The sequence below is a fragment of the Mobula birostris genome, chromosome 17, assembly GCF_030028105.1.
Source record: "Mobula birostris isolate sMobBir1 chromosome 17, sMobBir1.hap1, whole genome shotgun sequence".
Taxonomy (NCBI): Eukaryota; Metazoa; Chordata; class Chondrichthyes; order Myliobatiformes; family Myliobatidae; genus Mobula; species Mobula birostris.
This window is the reverse complement of record NC_092386.1, coordinates 72,353,753-72,372,090: the sequence shown is the minus strand read 5'-3', so window position 1 is coordinate 72,372,090 and position 18,338 is coordinate 72,353,753. Positions and strand designations below refer to the sequence as shown.

At 50.6% G+C, this 18,338-nt stretch overlaps 1 protein-coding gene across 2 annotated transcripts in view; it reads right to left on the bottom strand.

Annotated features, from left to right (window-relative positions):
- LOC140211760 (tetratricopeptide repeat protein 39B) overlaps positions 1-18,338 on the bottom strand; it is a 341,074-nt gene that overhangs the window by 42,073 nt on the left and 280,663 nt on the right. For both annotated transcript variants that reach the window (XM_072281904.1, XM_072281903.1), the window contains one exon: positions 2,368-2,459. In XM_072281904.1, the coding sequence (XP_072138005.1) occupies positions 2,368-2,459 (92 nt within the window). The remainder of the gene's footprint in view (positions 1-2,367; positions 2,460-18,338) is intronic.

Below are 18,338 nucleotides of genomic sequence, written 5' to 3'. Positions count from 1 at the left end.
GCATTGCTGCCTTTTATCCTTGTAGTGGACCTGATTGAAGTCCCCTCCTCTCAAAACTTCCAACGTCTGGATTGGCCGCTGGTCAAAGCTCTTTCAATAAGGATCCTCTTTTGAGTTCTTCTTTGGTGTTGCCTTGGTGCTGAGCAAGATGACACACACTAAAACACTGTGGGAACCACAATAACGTGCAGAGGTGCTAGAAAATTTGTGAACCCTGTAGAATTTTCTCTATTTCTGCATAAATATGACCTAAAATGTGATCAGATCTTCACACAGTTCCTAAAATTAGATAAAGAGAATGCAATTAAGTAAATAATACAAAAAATCATTACAGTTGCTCATATATTTATTGAGAAAAATAATCCAATATCTCATGTATATGTTGGAAAAGGTATATGAACCTCCAGGGTAACGCCTTCTACAAAAGCTATTTGGAGTCAGGTGTTCCAATCAGTGAGATGAAATTGGAGGCTTGGGTTGTAGAAGTGCCCTACCCTATAAAAAAGACACACAAGGTCAGGTTATTAACAGATCTTTTTATGTGTACCATGTCTTGATCAAAACAACCTTAGAAGAAGAATTGTAGAGATGCAAGAAGCTGGGAAAGGCTACAAGAGCATTTCTAAAGAGCTGAGTGTTCATCAGTCCACAGTGAGAGAAATTGTCTACAAATGGAGGAAATTCAGTACTGTTGCTATTCTCCCTAGGAGTGGACATCCTGCAAAGTCACACCAAGAGCACAATGTGCAATGCTGAAGGAGGTGAAAAAGCACCCAAGGGTAACAGCAAAAGCCCTGCAGAAATCTCTGGAACTTGCTAAAGTCTCTGTAGTGGACACATGAACAAAAAAAACACTGAACAAGAATGGTGTTCATGGAAGGACACCACAGAGAAAACCACTGCTCTCTTAAAAAAAAAACATTGCTGCACATCTCAAGTTTGCAAAAGACCACCTGGATGTTCTACAACGCTTCTGGGACAATGTTCTGTGGACAGATAAGACAAAAGTTGAACTTTATGGCAGAAATGCACATTGTTATGTTTGGAGGAAAAAGGGCACTGCGCACCAACACCAAGACCTCATCCCAACTGTGAAGCATGGTGGAAGGAAGATCATAGTTTGGGGCTGCAGTGTTGCCTCAGGGCCTGGACAGCTTGCAATTGTTGAGGGAACAATGTATCAAGGAAAATTGAGGGAAAATTGTATCAAGACATTTTACAGGAGAATGTCAGGGTAGCAGTCCATTACCTGAAGCTTAATAGAAGTTGGATAATACAACAAGACAATGATCCGAAAGACCAGGAGTAAATCAACAGCAGAACTGTTTAAAAAGAAGAAAATATGTGTTTTGGAATGGCCGAGTCAAAGCCCTGACCTTAATCCTTTAGAAATGTGGAAGGACCTGAAACAAGCAGTTCATGCAAGGAAACCCACCAACATCCCAGAGTTGAAGCAGTTTGTACAGAGGAATGGCCTAAAACTCCTCCAATCTGATGTGCAGGTCTGATCAACAGTTACTGGAAATATTTGGATGAAGTTATTGCTGTACAAGGGACTCACACCAGTTACTGAAAGCAAAGGTTCACATACTTTTTCCAACAACTACATGTAATATTGGATCATTTTCTCAATAAATAAATGAGCAAGCATAATTTTTTTGTGTTGTTTACTTAATTGCATTCTCTTTATCTAGTTTTAGGACTTGCGTGAAGATCTGATACATTTTAGGTCATATTTATGGAGAAATAAGAGAAAATTCTACAGGGTTCACAAACCTTCTGACACCACTGCAGCAGTTAGCTCGACACTATTGCAGCTTGGGGTGTTGGAGTTTGGAGTTTAATCCCTGTAAGAATGTTTTAATGTCCTTCCTGTGTGTATGTGTGCTTTCATTTCCTCCCATTGTCCAAAGTTAATTGGTCATTGTAAATTGTCCTGTTATGAGGCAAGGGTTAAATCGGTGGGTTACTGGGCGGTGGAAAGGCTGGATCTGATGAATAATTTCTTTAATAGTATAAAAATGCTGAAAAGAAGCAGGTGGCACTTGTGGCAAGTGAAATGGAGTTAACATTTCAGGTTGATAAGCCTTCATCAAACCAACTTTCATAACCTCCATGATCTCTGGCCAAGAAACATTGGGGGGAAGGGCTGGAGCCATGCAGGTCGAAGGGCTGGTAGGGTGTACTCAGCACTGTATCACTAAATAATTTAACTCTGTTTCTCCTTTCATTGAGGCTGCCTGAGTTTCCTGCATTTTGTTTTTATTTCAGAACTCCAGCATTTTATGATTTCCATCAACTGCTTCTCTTAACAAGTTCCAGTGTGGAAAAATATCTAATCCCATCTGAGGTCATACTGTCACTCACCTGAAAAGTTCTTCCACATTCTCATTCAGTTTTTTAACTTCCTCCTCAGGCAGCATGCTGAGAATTGCAGCCTTCTGAAATGTATAGATTGCCTGTATGAACAGCAGAAATCTCATGTCAAAAACTGTCCAGTTTCAGCACACAATAAAATCATTCCCTCATCATACTAACAGGCATCTATCTGCTTACTTCTCCTATAGGTGAGTTTAGAATGTCTCTTGGTCTTACACTCACAAAAGCTCGCAGTTCTCTTATTACAGTCTATTGACCTAAAGGAAAAAAAAGATTAGAAACTATAACAGATTATAAATTATAGTTCCAGATATAAAGGACCCTGGTCAGACCACACTTGGAGTACTATGCTCAGTTCTGGTCACCTCACTACAGGAAGAATGTGGAAGCCATAGAAAGGGTGCAGAGGAGATTTACAAGGATGTTGCCTGGATTGGGGAGCATGCCTTATAAGAATAGGTTGAGTGAACTATTGGTGGCAAGAACAGGAAAACAGATTATTATTTGAATGGTAGCTGATTAGGAAAAGGGGAGGTGCAACGAGACCTGGGTGTCATTGTACACCAGTCATTGAAAGTGGGCATGCAGGTACAGCAGGCAGTGAAAAAGGCGAATGGTATGCTGGCATTCATAGCAAGAGGATTCGAGTACAGGAGCAGGGAGGTATTACTGCAGTTGTACAAGGCCTTGATGAGACCACACCTGGAGTATTGTGTGCAGTTTTGGTCCCCTAATCTGAGGAAAGACATTCTTGCCATAGAGGGAGTACAAAGAAGGTTCACCAGATTGATTCCTGGGATGGCAGGACTTTCATATGATGAAAGACTGGATCGACTAGGCTTATGCTCTCTGGAATTTAGAAGATTGAGGGGGGGGGGATCTGATTGAAACGTATAAAATTCTAAAGGGATTGGACAGGCTAGATGCAGGAAGATTGTTCCTGATGTTGGGGAAGTCCAGAACAAGGGGTCACAGTTTGAGGATAAAGGGGAAGCCTTTTAGGACCGAGATGAGGAAAAACTTCTTCACACAGAGAGTGGTGAATCTGTGGAATTCTCTGCCATAGGAAACAGTTGAGGCCAGTTCATTGGCTATATTTAAGAGAGCCTTGTGGCTAAAGGGATCAGGGGGTATGGAGGGAAGGCAGGTACAGAGTTCTGAGTTGGATGATCAGTCATGATCATACTGAATGGTGGTGCAGGCTCGAAGGGCTAAATGGCCTACTCCTGCACCTATTTTCTATGTTTCTCCTTGGAGCAACAGGAGAATGAGTGGGGACCTGATAGAGGTGTACAAGATAATGATAGACACTGATTGTGTGGATAGTCAGAAGCTTTTCCCCAGGGCTGAAATGGCTAACATGAGAGGGCATGGTTTTAAGGTTCTTGGAAGTAGGTACAGAGGAGATGTCAGGGGTATGTTTTTTACTCAGAGAGTGATGAGTGCATGGAATGGGCTGCCGGCAATGGTGGTGGAGACGGATACGATAGGGCATTTTATTTTAGATAGGTACATGGAGCTTAGTAAAATAGAGGGCTATAGGTAAGCCTAGTAATTTCTAAGATAGGGACATGTTTGGCACACCATTGTGGGCTGAAGGGCCTGTATTGTGCTGTGGGTTTTCTGTGTTTCTAATCATAAACTTATGTTTGGAGAAGTACTCTTTGAAATGCTGGGTAGCCTCCAACCTAATGGCATGAACATTGATTTCTCGAACTTTTGGTACATACCCCCACCTTCACCATTCCCCATCCCCTTTTCCTTCTCTCACCTTATCAACTTGCCCACTCATCATCTCCCTCCAGTGCTACTCCCCTCTTTTCTTTCTTCCACGGCCTTCTGTCCTCATCTATCAGATTCCCCCTTCTCCAGCCCTGTATCACTTTCACCAATCATCTTCCCTGCTCTTTACTTCACCCCTCCCCCTTCAGGTTTCACCTATCACTTGTGTTTCTGTCTCCCCCCACCCCACCTTTTAAATCTATTCCTCAGCCTTTTTCTCCAGTCCTGCTGAACGGGTTTGGCCCGAAATGTCAATTGTACTTTTTTCCATAGATGCTGCCTGACCTGCTGAGTTCCTCCAGCATTTCTCACAACACGCTGGAGGAACTCAGCAGGTTGGGCAGCATCCATGGAAAAGATCGGTCGACGTTTCAGGCCGGAACCCTTCGTCAGGACTGTAGAGGGATGGGGCAGAGGCCCTATAAAGAAGGTGGGGGGAGGGTGGAAAGGAGAAGACTGGTAGGTTCCAGGTGAAAAACCAGTAAGGGGAAAGATAAAGGGGTGGGGGAGGGGACGCAGGGAGGTGATAGGCAGGAAAGGTGAAGCGTCTCCAGCCCCTTGGTATGAACATAGAATTCTCCAACTTCTGGTAATTCCCTCCCCCTCCCTTCCCCTGTCCCTATGTCACTCTGCCCCCTCCCCCAGCTGCCTATCACCTCCCTCATGGTTCCGCCTCCTTCTACTACCCATTGTGTTTTCCCCTATTCCTTCTTCACCTTTCCTGCCTATTCAATATTACCATCCCCTCAAAATAATGAATAAGCTTCAAGACCTAAGCCTCATTACCTCCTGAACAACTAGATCTTTTATTTCTTCACATGCAGACTCCAGTCAGTTTCGATTGGCAACATCTCCTCCACAATCTCCACTGACACAGGTGCACCACAAGGCTGTGTGCTCATCCCCCTGCTCTACTCATTTTATACTTATGACTGTGAGGTTAAGCACAGCTCCAATGCCATGTTTAAGTTTGCTGATGACACCACTTTTGTGGACCAAATCAAAGGTGATGACAAATCAGTATACAGGAGGGAGATTGAAAATCTGGCTGAGTGGTGCCACAGCAACCTCTCACTCAATGTTAGCAAGACCAAGGAGCTGAGTATTGAGTTCAGAAGGAAGAAACAAAGGATCCATGAGCCAGTCCTCATCGGGGGAATCAAAGGTGGAGAGGCTCAGCAGCTTCCTGCGGCCCAGCGTGTACGGTAAGTGTCATTATGAAGAGGGCAAGGCAGCACCTCCTCCACCTTCTTAGAAGTTTGTGAAGATTCATCATGTCATCTAAAATTTTGACAGCCCAGTCCGTCACAGGTAAAACCTTCCCTATTATTGAGCATATCTACATGGAGAACTATTGCAGGAAAGCAGCATCCATCATCAAGGACACCCAACATTGCTCTATTCTCACTGCTGCCATCTAGAAGGGACAGGAGCCTCAGGACCCACACCACCAGGTTCAGGAATAGTTATTACCCCTTAAGTTAAGAAGGGATAACTTCACTCAACCCATCATTGAACTGTTCCCACAACCTGTAGACTCACTTTCAAGGACTCTTCATCCCATGTTCTCAATATTAATTGCTTATTTATTTATTATTATTATTATATTTTTATTTTTTTCCTCAGCTCAAGCTGGTAAAACCTGAGGTGCAGACATAGCAAAGCACACTCATTTCTCAATTGCTAGGAACTTTCGGACTATTCTAGTGGTGTTTAGTATTGAGGATTTCTGGAGATTTATATAATATTGCTGTGTATCCCCAGTTGTTTAATAGTATTGTGTAGTGACTTTGGGATGATACCAGTTGTAGATGCTGGGAACGGGCACTTAAGTGTGCGCAGATTGAAACAGTAATCGACCCTGCTCGACTCAGTGTGTTGCTTTCACTCGTAGCGTATCAGCGCGACTACATTGGTGACCCCAACAGTCCAACAGCATTTGCACCCAGCATGAACAACTCAGCTCTACAGAATGCAGTCTCCCTTAAACTGCCAACCTTCTGGACCACCCAACCCCTGGTCTGCTTTGAGCAAGCAGAGGCCCAGTCACACTCACAACATGCTGGAGGAACTCAGCAGGTCGGGCAGCATCCGTGGAAAAGATCGGTCGACGTTTCGGGACAGAACCCTTCGTCAGGCCCAGTTCCAGGCCAGGCAAATTGTCTCAGACGCCACCAGACACTACGTGGTGGGCGCCCTCGACCAGGAGACAGCGAGTCGCGTTACCAACTTTCTGCGTCAGCCCCTGGCATCAGACAGGTACGAGGCACTCAGGACCCTGCTAATCCACACATTTGGCCTCTCCCTCCGCGAATGGGGTGCGCGGTTACTGCATATGGACGACCTGGGTGACCGCGCACCATCAGCCCTGATGAGCGACATACTAGCACTGGCAGACGGCCATAAGCCTTGCCTGCTTTTTGAACAGATCTTCTTGGAGCAAATGCCAGAAGACATCCGCCTCCTGCTAGCAGATGAAGACTTCAGAGACCCGCGCGGGGTGGCTGCTCGTGCGGACGTGCTTTGGCATGCCAAACAAATGGGTGGAACCACCATCGGAATTAGTGCTGTGGCACGACTGAAAGTCCAGCCCTCCCACACCCCAACAGCGGGAGCACGTAACACCCACACCAAGGGACGGCACCACTTCTGAGTCTTGGTGCTTTTATCATCAAAGTTGGGATTCCGGGGCCTGCCGCTGCCGACCGCCATGCTCGGTCCAGGGAAACGCCAAGACCAGCCATAGCTGATGGCTACGGCGGCTGGTCACCGTGATAGCCTCCTCTACGTTTGGGACAAGCACTCCGGGTGTAGATTCCTGGTGGACACGGGGGCGGAAATCAGTGTCCTAACCCCCCTCGAGCCACGATACCTGAACTAGAAGAACAGGACTGGAACTTATGGCAGCCAACAGCAGCACCATCCGCACCTACGACACAAGAGCCATCCCCTTGCAGTTTGGTTCCAGCTGCTTTACATTACATTTATACTGGCTGCAGTGTGACAGCCATTGCTAGGTGCAGACTTCCTCTGCACGCACTGCCTGCTCATGGATTTGAAGGGATGTCGATTGGTCAATGTGAAGACATTCCAGAATTTCTCCCTCGGTGAGGCTAGGTTACCAGCCCCGCACCTGGACTCCGTCACTTATTCTGACAACGGGTTTGCCAGAGTGTTACTGGAGTTCCTATCTATAATCACTCCGCAGTTTTCCTCAACAGACCCCAAGCACGGCGTGATGCACCACATCCCCACACAGGGACCTCCCCTTCATGCCCGGGCCCACAGACTACGGCCCGACAAGCTCCGCCTCGCGAAAGAGGAATTCAAGAAGATGGAGAAGATGGGGATTGTGAGGCGTTCCAACAGCCCGCGGGCCTCCCCACTCCATATGGTTTCCAGGTCCGCGGGAGGGTGGAGACTGTGCGGCGACTATCGGAGGCTGAACGACGCCACCACGTCCGATCGCTATCCGGTACCGCACATCCAGGACTTCACGGCCAACCTGCACGGGGCGCGCATCTTTCCGAAGATTGAGCTGGTCCGAGGGTATCATCAGATCCCAGTCCACTCGGATGATGTACCTAAGATGGCCCTCATTAACCCCTTTGGCCTGTTCAAGTTCCTCCACTGTTCAATACAAGAGGACATGGCTGTAAGGTAAGGGGTGGGAAGTTCAAGGGGGATATTATAGGAAGGTTTTTTACTCAGAGAGTGGTTGGTGTGTGGAATGCACTGCCTGAGTCAGTGGTGGAGGCAGCTACACTAGTGAAGTTTAAGAGACTACTAGACAAATATATGGAGGAATTTAAGGTGGGGGCTTATATGGGAGGCAGGGTTTGAGGGTCGGCACAACATTGTGGGCCGAAGGGCCTGTACTGTGCTGTACTATTCTATGTTCTATGTTCAGGATGCCATTCGGGCTCAAAAACGTGGCGCAGACTTTCCAGCGCTTGATAGACGCAGTAGGGCGAGGTCTGGACTTTCTGTTCATCTACCTGGATGACATATTTATCGCCAGCCACTCCCGCCAGGAACATCTAGCACATCTACGCCTGTTCTGCTGCCGCCTAAACGACTATGGCCTGGCTATCAACCCCGCCAAGTGCCAGTTCGGCCTATCTGCCATCGACTTCTTGGGACACCGGATCAACCGCCATGGAGCTGTGCCCCTGCCGGCAAAAGTTGAAGCCATCCGCCAACTCGCCAGGCCCAGCACTGTTAAAGGCCTGCAGGAATTTGTTGGGATGGTGAACTTTTATCACCATTTCCTGCCGTCAGCGGCCTGGATCATGCGGCCCCTTTTCGGCTTAATGTCCGGCAAGGTCAAAGAGGTCACCTGGACAGAGGAGGCGACGGTGGCTTTCGAACAAGCCAAGAACACGCTAGCAAACGCCATGCTCCTGGTCCAACCCCGGGTCGATGTCCCCACTGCCCTCACTGTGGATGCCTCCAATACAGCAGTTGGCGGCGTGCTCGAGCACCTCATCGAAGGCCAGTGGAAGCCGCTCACTTTTTTCAGCTGGCACCTACGACCCCCGGAACTTAAGTACAGCGCTTTCGACAGGGAGCTGCTGGCCCTGTACCTTGCCATCCGGTACTTCAGGTATTTCCTGGAAGGGAGGGAGTTCACGGTCTTCACAGACCACAAGCCCCCCACTTTCGTGTTTGCCAAAGTGTCGGACCCGTGGTCGGGCGGCCAGCAATGCCACCTGTCGTACATCTTGGAGTTTACCACCACGATCAAGCACATCTCCAGGAAGAACAACCTGGTAGCTGACGCGCTATCATGCACCTCCGTCCAATCAGTGCACTCTCTGTCTCCAGGGGGGGATTATACGGCGTTAGCCAAGGTGCAACGACTGGACAGCGAGATGCTGGCATACTGAACCGCAGTCTCAGGATTCAGCCTCGAAGACACACCCATTGGACCATTACCATTGGTAATGAGCTCCTTTGCGATATATCCACCTGGCAACCTCGCCCATTGTCCCGACTGCTTGGAGGCACCGCGTTTTCGACGCCTTGCACGGTTTAGCCCACCCTTCCATCCGGGCAACCATCCAGCTGATCACAGACAGGTTTGTGTGGCACGGCCTACGCAAGCAGGTCGGGCACTGGGCCAGGACATGCATGCACTGTCAAACCTCCAAAATCCAGAGGCACGTGAGGGCCCCACTGCCGGTTTCGAGAGGAGCAAGATACTTGTTCACCATGGTGGACAGGTTCACAAGGTGGCCGGAAGCTGTCCCACTCGCTGACACGACCACGGAGACATGCGCCAGAGCCCTGATTACCACTTGGGTGGCACGGTTTGGACTCCCAGCCCATGTCATTTCAGACAGGGGAGTACAGTTCACATCGGCTTTGTGGTCTGCACTGGCACAACTCCTCGGAACTCAGCTCCACCGAACGACCGCTTACCACCCGCAGTCCAACGGCCTGGTGGAACGTTTCCACAAGCACTTGAAGTCAGCCCTGATGGCACGCCTCTGAGGGCCAGACAAACTCCCCTGGGTTCTGCTTGGCATCCGCACGGCTCCCAAGGAGGACCTGGACGCATCATCGGTCGAACTGGTTTATGGTGCCCTGCTCATAGTTCCCAGTGAGTTTGTTCCAGCACCCTGTGGCCCGGAGGACACAGCTGCTGGGGTCCTAACTAAACTCCGGGAGCGGCTTGGAGCACTTTCTCTAGTCCCAACGTCCCATCACGGAACAACACCCTCCTTCGTGCCCAGGGACCTACAACAGAGCAAGTATGTTGTCGTTCGCCGAGACACGCACAGACCACCCCTGCAGCGACCATACGAAGGACCTTACAAGGTGGTGCGCCATAACGGACCAACCTGTGTTCTCGACATCGGTGGGCGTGAAGAGGCTTTTACCATTGACTGTCTCAAACCAGCGCATCTGGACCTTGAACACGCGGTTGCGGCGCCACCCCCACAACATCGAGGCCGGCCACATACAAGAGCTGACAGTGTGCAGGCTGCGGACTCTGCAGCTCCTAGCGCCGGTTCTGGGGGGTCATGTGGCGGCTCGCCCACGCGGCAAGCGAACCGGCTCCAGCAGTCACCGGCGAGCCCGCAGCCAGCGGCAGCCGGGAGGGCTCTGAGTGCGGGGCAGACTTCGCCCCGGAAGCCAACGTCACTTCCACCACGCAGAGAGCCGGGGATGCTGGGAGCGGGTTACTGAAGCCAGACCCTGCTTGACTCAGTGTGTTGCTTTCACTCGTTGCGTATCAGCGCAACTACACCTTGTTCATATTCCAAAGTCTTTCAATTTCCTGTTTTAATTCAGCATTTTTCACATTAATTTCGGTATGTTATGTGTGCTTGGAATGGCTATATCTATTAAGTAAATTGTTCTTGCTTGTTTATCTTGTAGTATTATATCTGAATAGTTATCATGGATTGTTCTTTCTGTAATAACGGATCATCATAATATACTTTGTAGGACTCTGACTCTCAAACTGGATCAGTGGTGGAGGCAGATACACTAGTGAAGTTTAAGAGACTACTAGACAGGTATATGGAGGAATTTAAGGTGGGGGCTTATATGGGAGGCAGGGTTTGAGGGTCGGCACAACATTGTGGGCCGAAGGGCCTGTACTTTCTATGTTCTATGTTCTTACAGTAAGGTATTTGGTCTTTTATGACTATGTATTTTAAAACAAGATCTTGGTGAATGATATTTGTCAATTATGTTTGTGTCTGTGTAAATAATCAGATTGAGTTAAACTGCTACAGGATCCTGTAATGTGTTGGAGAGTTTCTGGTTTGTCTTGGCTTTTTCTACATTTATCATCTAGAATTTGTTGGTCTTTTATTATGCATTTTTGGTAATTTTTTTTTGTGTTAACCACCTGGTCCTGTATTGCCACAAGGAGGACCTCTGTTTCTGGGAAGAGGACTCCAACTCTGAGCCAGGTACTCGATGCTTCCTTGTCAACATCTAGTCTTCTCAGATCATGGGGATGTCTTCCATGGAGGGTCATCATCCTCCAATGGTAAACATTTTCTTCAAAAGTAATAATGTCTTCATTTTTCTGTGTGAGTTTAGTGAGTACTTCTTCACAGAATTGCATATGCTCACCTGGAGTGCTGAATCCTGTTTTCATTGATGAAACTATGTCCTTAGAAGTTTTATCTGACAGTATGTGTAGATTTTTAATGCCTGTTATTCCTCTTCCTCCTTGTGTTAACCTAAGTGTATTCAAGTGTTTTCTGAAATGTGTCATTTCAGTTCTTTTCTTTCTTTATAAATTTTCCAGACTGGTTTTGGACCAAGATCTTATGTCAAAAGAATACATTAATATAGGTATAGTGACAGTATTTATTGCCTTTTTTATATTTTTGCTATTGAACTCTGGCAGATTTTCTTAAGCCTTGAAGTAAATTCTGTCAAGCGATTTCCCTTTATCACACTATGATCTATTTTCTTTCCTTGTTGATATCCCAGATATGTATATGTTTCAGATTCATCCATCGGTTGTATTACGTCCTGCTGCTCTGTTTGTATTCTGTTAACTCTGTTGCTCCTTTCTCTATCTTGAATGTTCTGCACTAACCTAGACCAAAGTGCATGATTATATATTTTGGAAATAGTTGTACTATTTGAATTAATTGGTTTAGTATAACTGATGAAGGAGTGCATAATTTCAAATCATCCATGTATAGAAAGTGTGTTATTAAGGTTGCTTCTGATGTGAGACCCAATTTCCATCCAATTCAGTAAGTTAGAGAGCGGATTTAATGATGCCCAACTACACTTTTCCTGCTTGCATGATTTAGACCCACGATCCAGAACTCCTTTCCTTTCCAAATACCTGTCCAAATGCTTTTGCAATATAATTGCATTTCCATCTGGGAGCTTATTTCATACAACTTTTCACACATTTTGTGGGAAACCTTGCACTCAGAGCTCCTTTCAGTTCCCCCCACTCATTCAACCTGTGTCCCTTACCCCCACTCCTCAGAAAAATGACTCTAGCCACCTTATCTATGCCACTTATTGCTATATAAACCACTACAGAACCATGGCTCAGCCTGTTACAGTGCACTGAGAGTAAAACCAGACTTTGCCATCTCTCCACATCAGTGAAGCTCTGCTCTCAGCAACACCCCTCTGCTCTCAGCTACACCCCTCTGCTCTCAGCAACTCCCCACTGCTCTCAGCAGCACCCCTCTGTTCTCAGCAATACCCCTCTACTCTCAGCAATACCCTCGACTCTCAGCTACACCCATCTGCTCTCAGCTACACCCCTCTGCTCTCAGCAACAGCCCTCTGCTCTCAGCAACACCCCTCTGCCCTCAGCAACTCCCCTCTGCTCTCAGCAGCACCCCTCTGTTCTCAGCAATACCCCTCTACTCTCAGCAATACCCTCGACTCTCAGCAACTCCCCACTGCTCTCAGCAGCATCCCTCTGTTCTCAGCAATACCCCTCTACTCTCAGCAATACCCTCGACTCTCAGCTACACCCATCTGCTCTCAGCTACACCCCTCTGCTCTCAGCAACAGCCCTCTGCTCTCAGCAACACCCCTCTGCCCTCAGCAACTCCCCTCTGCTCTCAGCAGCACCCCTCTGTTCTCAGCAATACCCCTCTACTCTCAGCAATACCCTCGACTCTCAGCAACTCCCCTCTGCTCTCAGCAACACCCCTCTGCTCTCAGCAACACCCCTCTGCTCTCAGCAACTCCCCTCTGCTCTCAGCTACACCCCTCTGCTCTCAGCTACACCCCTCTGTTCTCAGCAACACCCCTCTGCTCTCAGCAACTCCCCTCGGCTCTCAGCAACACCCCTCCGCTCTCAGCAACAGCCCTCTACTCTCAGCAGCAGCCCTCTGCCCTCAACAAACCCCTCTGCTCTCAGCTACACCCCTCTGTTCTCAGCAACACCCCTCGGCTCTCAGCAACTCCCCTCTTTTTTTTTTTAACAAAATTCTTTATTACAAATGTCGGTGCTATACAATATTTACAAACCCAGTGAATAACACATTTACTACACTACAAACAGACAATACATGTTAAACCAATATATTGCCATCCTCATCAATGATGGCATTTACACCCTGCAGAGCCCAACGGTCCCGGAACATCTCGACGGTCGCCGTGGACTGTGCGTATTCCTTTTCAATGTTCACCCGGGCTCGAACATACCCCCTAAACATAGCCAGGCAGTCCGCCCGGGGAGAACCTCCTGCCACCCTTTTCCAGGAGCCACGGATGGCAATTTTCGCCAGCCCTAGGAGCAAGTTGACAAGGACATCCTCATCCCTCTGTGTCCCCCTCCTTACTGGATGACCATATATGAATAGGGTGGGACTGAAATGCAACCAGAAGGCGAGAAGCAGCCCACGCAAATACGCGAAAAGGGGCTGCAGCCTCACACACTCCACGTACATATGGTACACGGTCTCCTCCAGCCCGCAGAAGTGACACGCGGCTGGGAGATCCGTGTACAAACTAAAGAACTTATTGCAGGGCACCGCTTTATGCAGCACCCTCCAGCCGAGATCCCCAGGGTGCATGGGAAGGACTCCCTTGTAGAGGGACTTCCACTGGGGACCCCCCTCACCTCCAGGTGGAAAGACCGACCGCCATGGCGTGTCGGGACGGTGGACAAATGCTAGGAAGTGGAGGGTGTGGAGCAGCAGCCCATAAAGGTACCTCCTGCCTGCATCCCTGAATGGGATTGTGGGTGTTGATGAAAGACGGCTCAAGTTGTGTGGATTCGTCTCTCGGGTAAGGCTGCGGGGCCTGGGCCCGACGAGCAGCTCAGCCCGAGTCGTTCCACACACCTGAGCCGCACTGACATCCGTTGAGACAGGGCAAGGGTCGGCCAGGACCCGCCCTCTGCCAGAGGAGGGGATTCCCGGCCTGAGGCAACCATGTTCCAGACTCTCAGTAGGTCCTGATAGAAGCCGGGCAGCCTCTGCAAAGCAGCACGGCTGACGCCCGCTGGTGGTAGCTGCATATCTTCGGCAAGACAGCAGCCCCTCCGGAGGAAGAAAGTCGCCAACACGTGCCACCTGGGAGGGTGCTCGGCGTACAGGAATCTCTGCAGCGCCCTGAGGCGGAGAGCCGCCAGTCGTGTGCGTACACACACCAGCGACTGTCCGCCCTCTCCTTCTGGGAGACTCAGAACCGCTGCAGAGACCCAGTGCTTCCTGTTTCCCCAGAAGAAGTCCACTAGCTTCCTCTGCATTCTTGTGACAAAAGGGGGAGGGGGGGCCAAGGTGACCATCCGGTACCACAACATGGAGGCCACCAGCTGGTTTATGACCACCACCCTGCCTCGATAGGAAAGCACCCTGAGAAGGCCTGACCAGCGCCCTAGCCGGGCCATGACCTTTGTCTCCAGGTCCTGCCAGTTCGCCAGCCAGGTCTCCCCAGAAGGACTCAGGTAGACTCCCAGATAGAGAAGACGTCTGGTGCTCCACTCAAAAGCTCTCATCTCCTCCGGCAGGGAGTCCACCTGCCACTGGCCTACTAAGAGTCCGGAACATTTCGCCCAGTTGATCCTGGCGGAGGATGCCGCCGAGAAAACATCTTGGCACTCGCGCATCCTCCGCAGGTCACAGGGGTCTGTCATCATGAGGAGTACGTCATCGGCGTAGGCCGAGAGGACGACCCCCATGTCCGGTTCGCGCAGAACCAGACCTGTCAGCCTTCGCCGAAGAAGGCCGAGGAATGGCTCGACACAGATCGCATACAGTTGACCGGACATGGGGCACCCTTGACGCACTCCTCTTCGGAAGTGGATAGGTCCTGTCAATGATCCATTAATTTTAACTAGGCACTCTGCGGCAGAGTACAGGAGCCGAACTCGGGCCACAAAGTGTGGTCTGAGCCCAAAAGCCTGCAGGGTGCCCACCAGGAAACTGTGGTCCACCCGGTCAAAAGCCTTCTCCTGGTCAAGAGAAAGAAACGCTGCCAGGGTCCCAGTCTCCTGGAGTAGGTGGATCAGGTCGCGTACTAGGTGGACATTGTCCTGGATGGAGCAGCCCGGGACTGTATAAGATTGGTCAGGATGGACCACCTGTCCAATTACCGAACCCAGATGGTTGGCCATTGCCCGGGCGAAGATCTTGTAGTCCACGCACAAGAGGGAGACCGGCCGCCAGTTCTTTAGCAGGCGGAGGTCTCCCTTCTTGGGCAGTAGGACCACAACAGCTCTCCGCCATGAGAGGGGCATTTCTCCGGTGGCCAGGCTCTCCCCTAGGACAAGGCTGTAATCATCCCCCAGGACATCCCAAAAAGCCTGATAAAACTCAACACTCAGTCCATCCAAACCAGGCGACTTGCCCCTCCGGAGTTGCCGAAGGGCAGTGGACAGCTCCTCCCGAGTCAGGGGGGCATCCAGACGCACTGCGTCCTCTGGGCAGACCTTCGGCAAATCCTCCCAGACCTCATTACACGCCTCCGCATTTGACGGATCAGGCGAGAATAAGGACCGATAGAATGAACGGACCTCGTTGTTAATTCCATCAGGGTCCGTGATGGAGGAGCCATCGGCAGCCAGCAGCTCCACTAGCTGCTTTTGAACTCCCCGCCACCTTTCCAACGAGTAGAAGAAGGGTGAGCCACGGTCCAAATCCTGTAGCATTTGGATCCGTGACCTCACGTACGCACCTCGGGACTGCTGGAGCTGCAGGTTCCTTAGTGCGTCCTTCTTCTCCTGGTATTCCTGCCACAGCTGTTGGTCTCCAGCGGTCGGACCGAGGCGGGACTCCAGGTCAAGCAACGCTCTCTCAAGCCGCTAAACCTCAGAGCTCCGCCTCTTTGTCGACCCCCTAGTGTACTCCCGACATAAAAACCGGATGTGGGCTTTGCCCACATCCCACCATAGCCGTAGGGAGCAGAAATCTCTCCGCCTCTCCTTCCAGGAGACCCAGAAAGCTCGGAACGAATCCCGGAATCGGCTGTCCTCCAGCAGCCGGTTGTTAAAATGCCAATACCCTCAGCTCTCAGCAACACCCCTCCGCTCTCAGCAACAGTCCTCCGCTCTCAGCAACAGCCCTCTACTCTCAGCAGCAGCCCTCTGCCCTCAACAAACCCCTCTACTCTCAGCAACACCCCTCTGCTCTCAGAAACACCCCTCTGCTCTCAGCAACACCCCTCTGTTCTCAGCAATACCCCTCTGCTCTCAGCTACACCCCTCTGCTCTCAGCAATAGCCCTCTGCTCTCAGCTATACCCCTCTGCTCTCAGCTACACCCCTCTGCTCTCAGCAACAGCCCTCTGTTCTCAGCTACACCCCTCTGCTCTCAGCAACACACCTCTGCTCTCAGCAACAGCCCTCCATTCTCAGCAACACCCCTCCGCTCTCAGCAACACCCCTCTGCTCTCAGCAATACCCCTCGGCTCTCAGCAACACCCCTCTGCTCTCAGCAGCACCCCTGTTCTCAGCTCCACCCCTCTGCTCTCAGCTACACCCCTCTGCTCTCAGCAACAGCCCTCCGTTCTCAGCAACACCCCTCCACTCTCAGCAACACCCCCCTGCTCTCAGCAATACCCATCGGCTCTCAGCAACACCCCTGTTGTCAGCTACACCCCTCTGTTCTCAGCAACACCTCTCTACTCTCAGCAACATCCCTCTGTTCTCAGCAACTCCCCTCTGCTCTCAGCTACACCCTCTGCTCTCAGCTACACCCTCTGCTCTCAGCTACACCCCTCTATTCTCAGCAACACCCCTCTGCTCTCAGCAACAGCTCTCTGCTCTCAGCAACAACCCTCGGTTCTCAGCAACACCCCTCTGTTCTCAGCAACACCCCTCTGCTCTCAGCAACACCCCTCCACTCTCAGCAACACTCCTCGGTTTTCAGCAGCACCCCTCTGCTCTCAGCAACAGCCGTTGGCTCTCAGCAACAGCCCTCCACTCTCAGCAACACCCCTCCGCTCTCAGCAACACCTTTCTGCTCTCAGCAACAGCTCTGCTCTCAGCAGCACCCCTCTGCTCTCAGCTACAGCTCTGCTCTCAGCAGCACCCCTCTGCTCTCAGCAACACTCCTCGGTTCTCAGCAACAGCCCTCTGATCTCAGCAACACACCCCTGCTCTCAGCAACAGCCCTCTGCTCTCAACAAACCCCTCTGTTCTCAGCAACACCCCTCTGCTCTCAGTAACACCCCTCTGCTCTCAGCAACACCCCTCTGCTCTCAGCAACAGCCCTCTGCTCTCAGCAACAGCCCTCTGCTCTCAGCAGCAGCCCTCTGCTCTCAACAAACCCCTCTACTCTCAGGAACACCACTATGCTCTCAGCAGCACCCCTCTGCTCTCAGCAGCATGCCTCTGCTCTCAGCAACACCCTTCTGTTCTCAGTAAAACCCTCTGCTCTCAGCAACAGCCCTCTGCTCTCAGCAGCACCCCTCAGCTCTCAGCAACAGCCCTCTGCTCTCAGTAACACTCCTCGGTTCTCAGCAACACTCCTCTGTTCTCAGCAACACCCCTCTGCTCTCAGCAATACCCCACTGCTCTCAGCAACACCCCTCTGCTCTCAGCAACTGATCTGCTCTGAGCAACACCCCTCTGCTCTCAGCAACCATCCTCTACTCTCAACAAACCCCTCTGCTCTCAACAAACCCCTCTGCTCTCAACAACACCCCTCTGCTCTCAGCAACACCCCTCTGCTCTCAGCAACAGCCCTCTGCTGTCAGCAATACCCCTCGGCTCTCAGCAACACACCTCTGCTCTCAGCAACACCCCTCTGCTCTCAGCAACACTCCTCGGTTCTCAGCAACACCCCTCTGCTCTCAGCAACAGCCCTCTGCTCTCAGCAATACCCCTCGGCTCTCAGCAACACCCCTCTGCCCTCAGCAACACCCCTCTGCCCTCAGCAGCACCCCTCTGTTCTCAGCAATAACCCTCTACTCTCAGCAATACCCTCGACTCTCAGCAACTCCCCTCTGCTCTCAGCAACACACCTCTGCTCTCAGCAACACCCCTCTGCCCTCAGCAACTCCCCTCTGCTCTCAGCAGCACCGCTCTGTTCTCAGCAGCACCCCTCTGCTCTCAGCAACAGCCCTCCACTCTCAGCAACAGCCCTCCACTCTCAGCAACACCCCGCTGCTCTCAGCAACAGCTCTGCTCTGAGCAGCACCACTCTGCTCTCAGCAGCACCGCTTTGTTCTCAGCAGCACCCCTCTGCTCTCAGCAACAGCCCTCCGCTCTCAGCAACA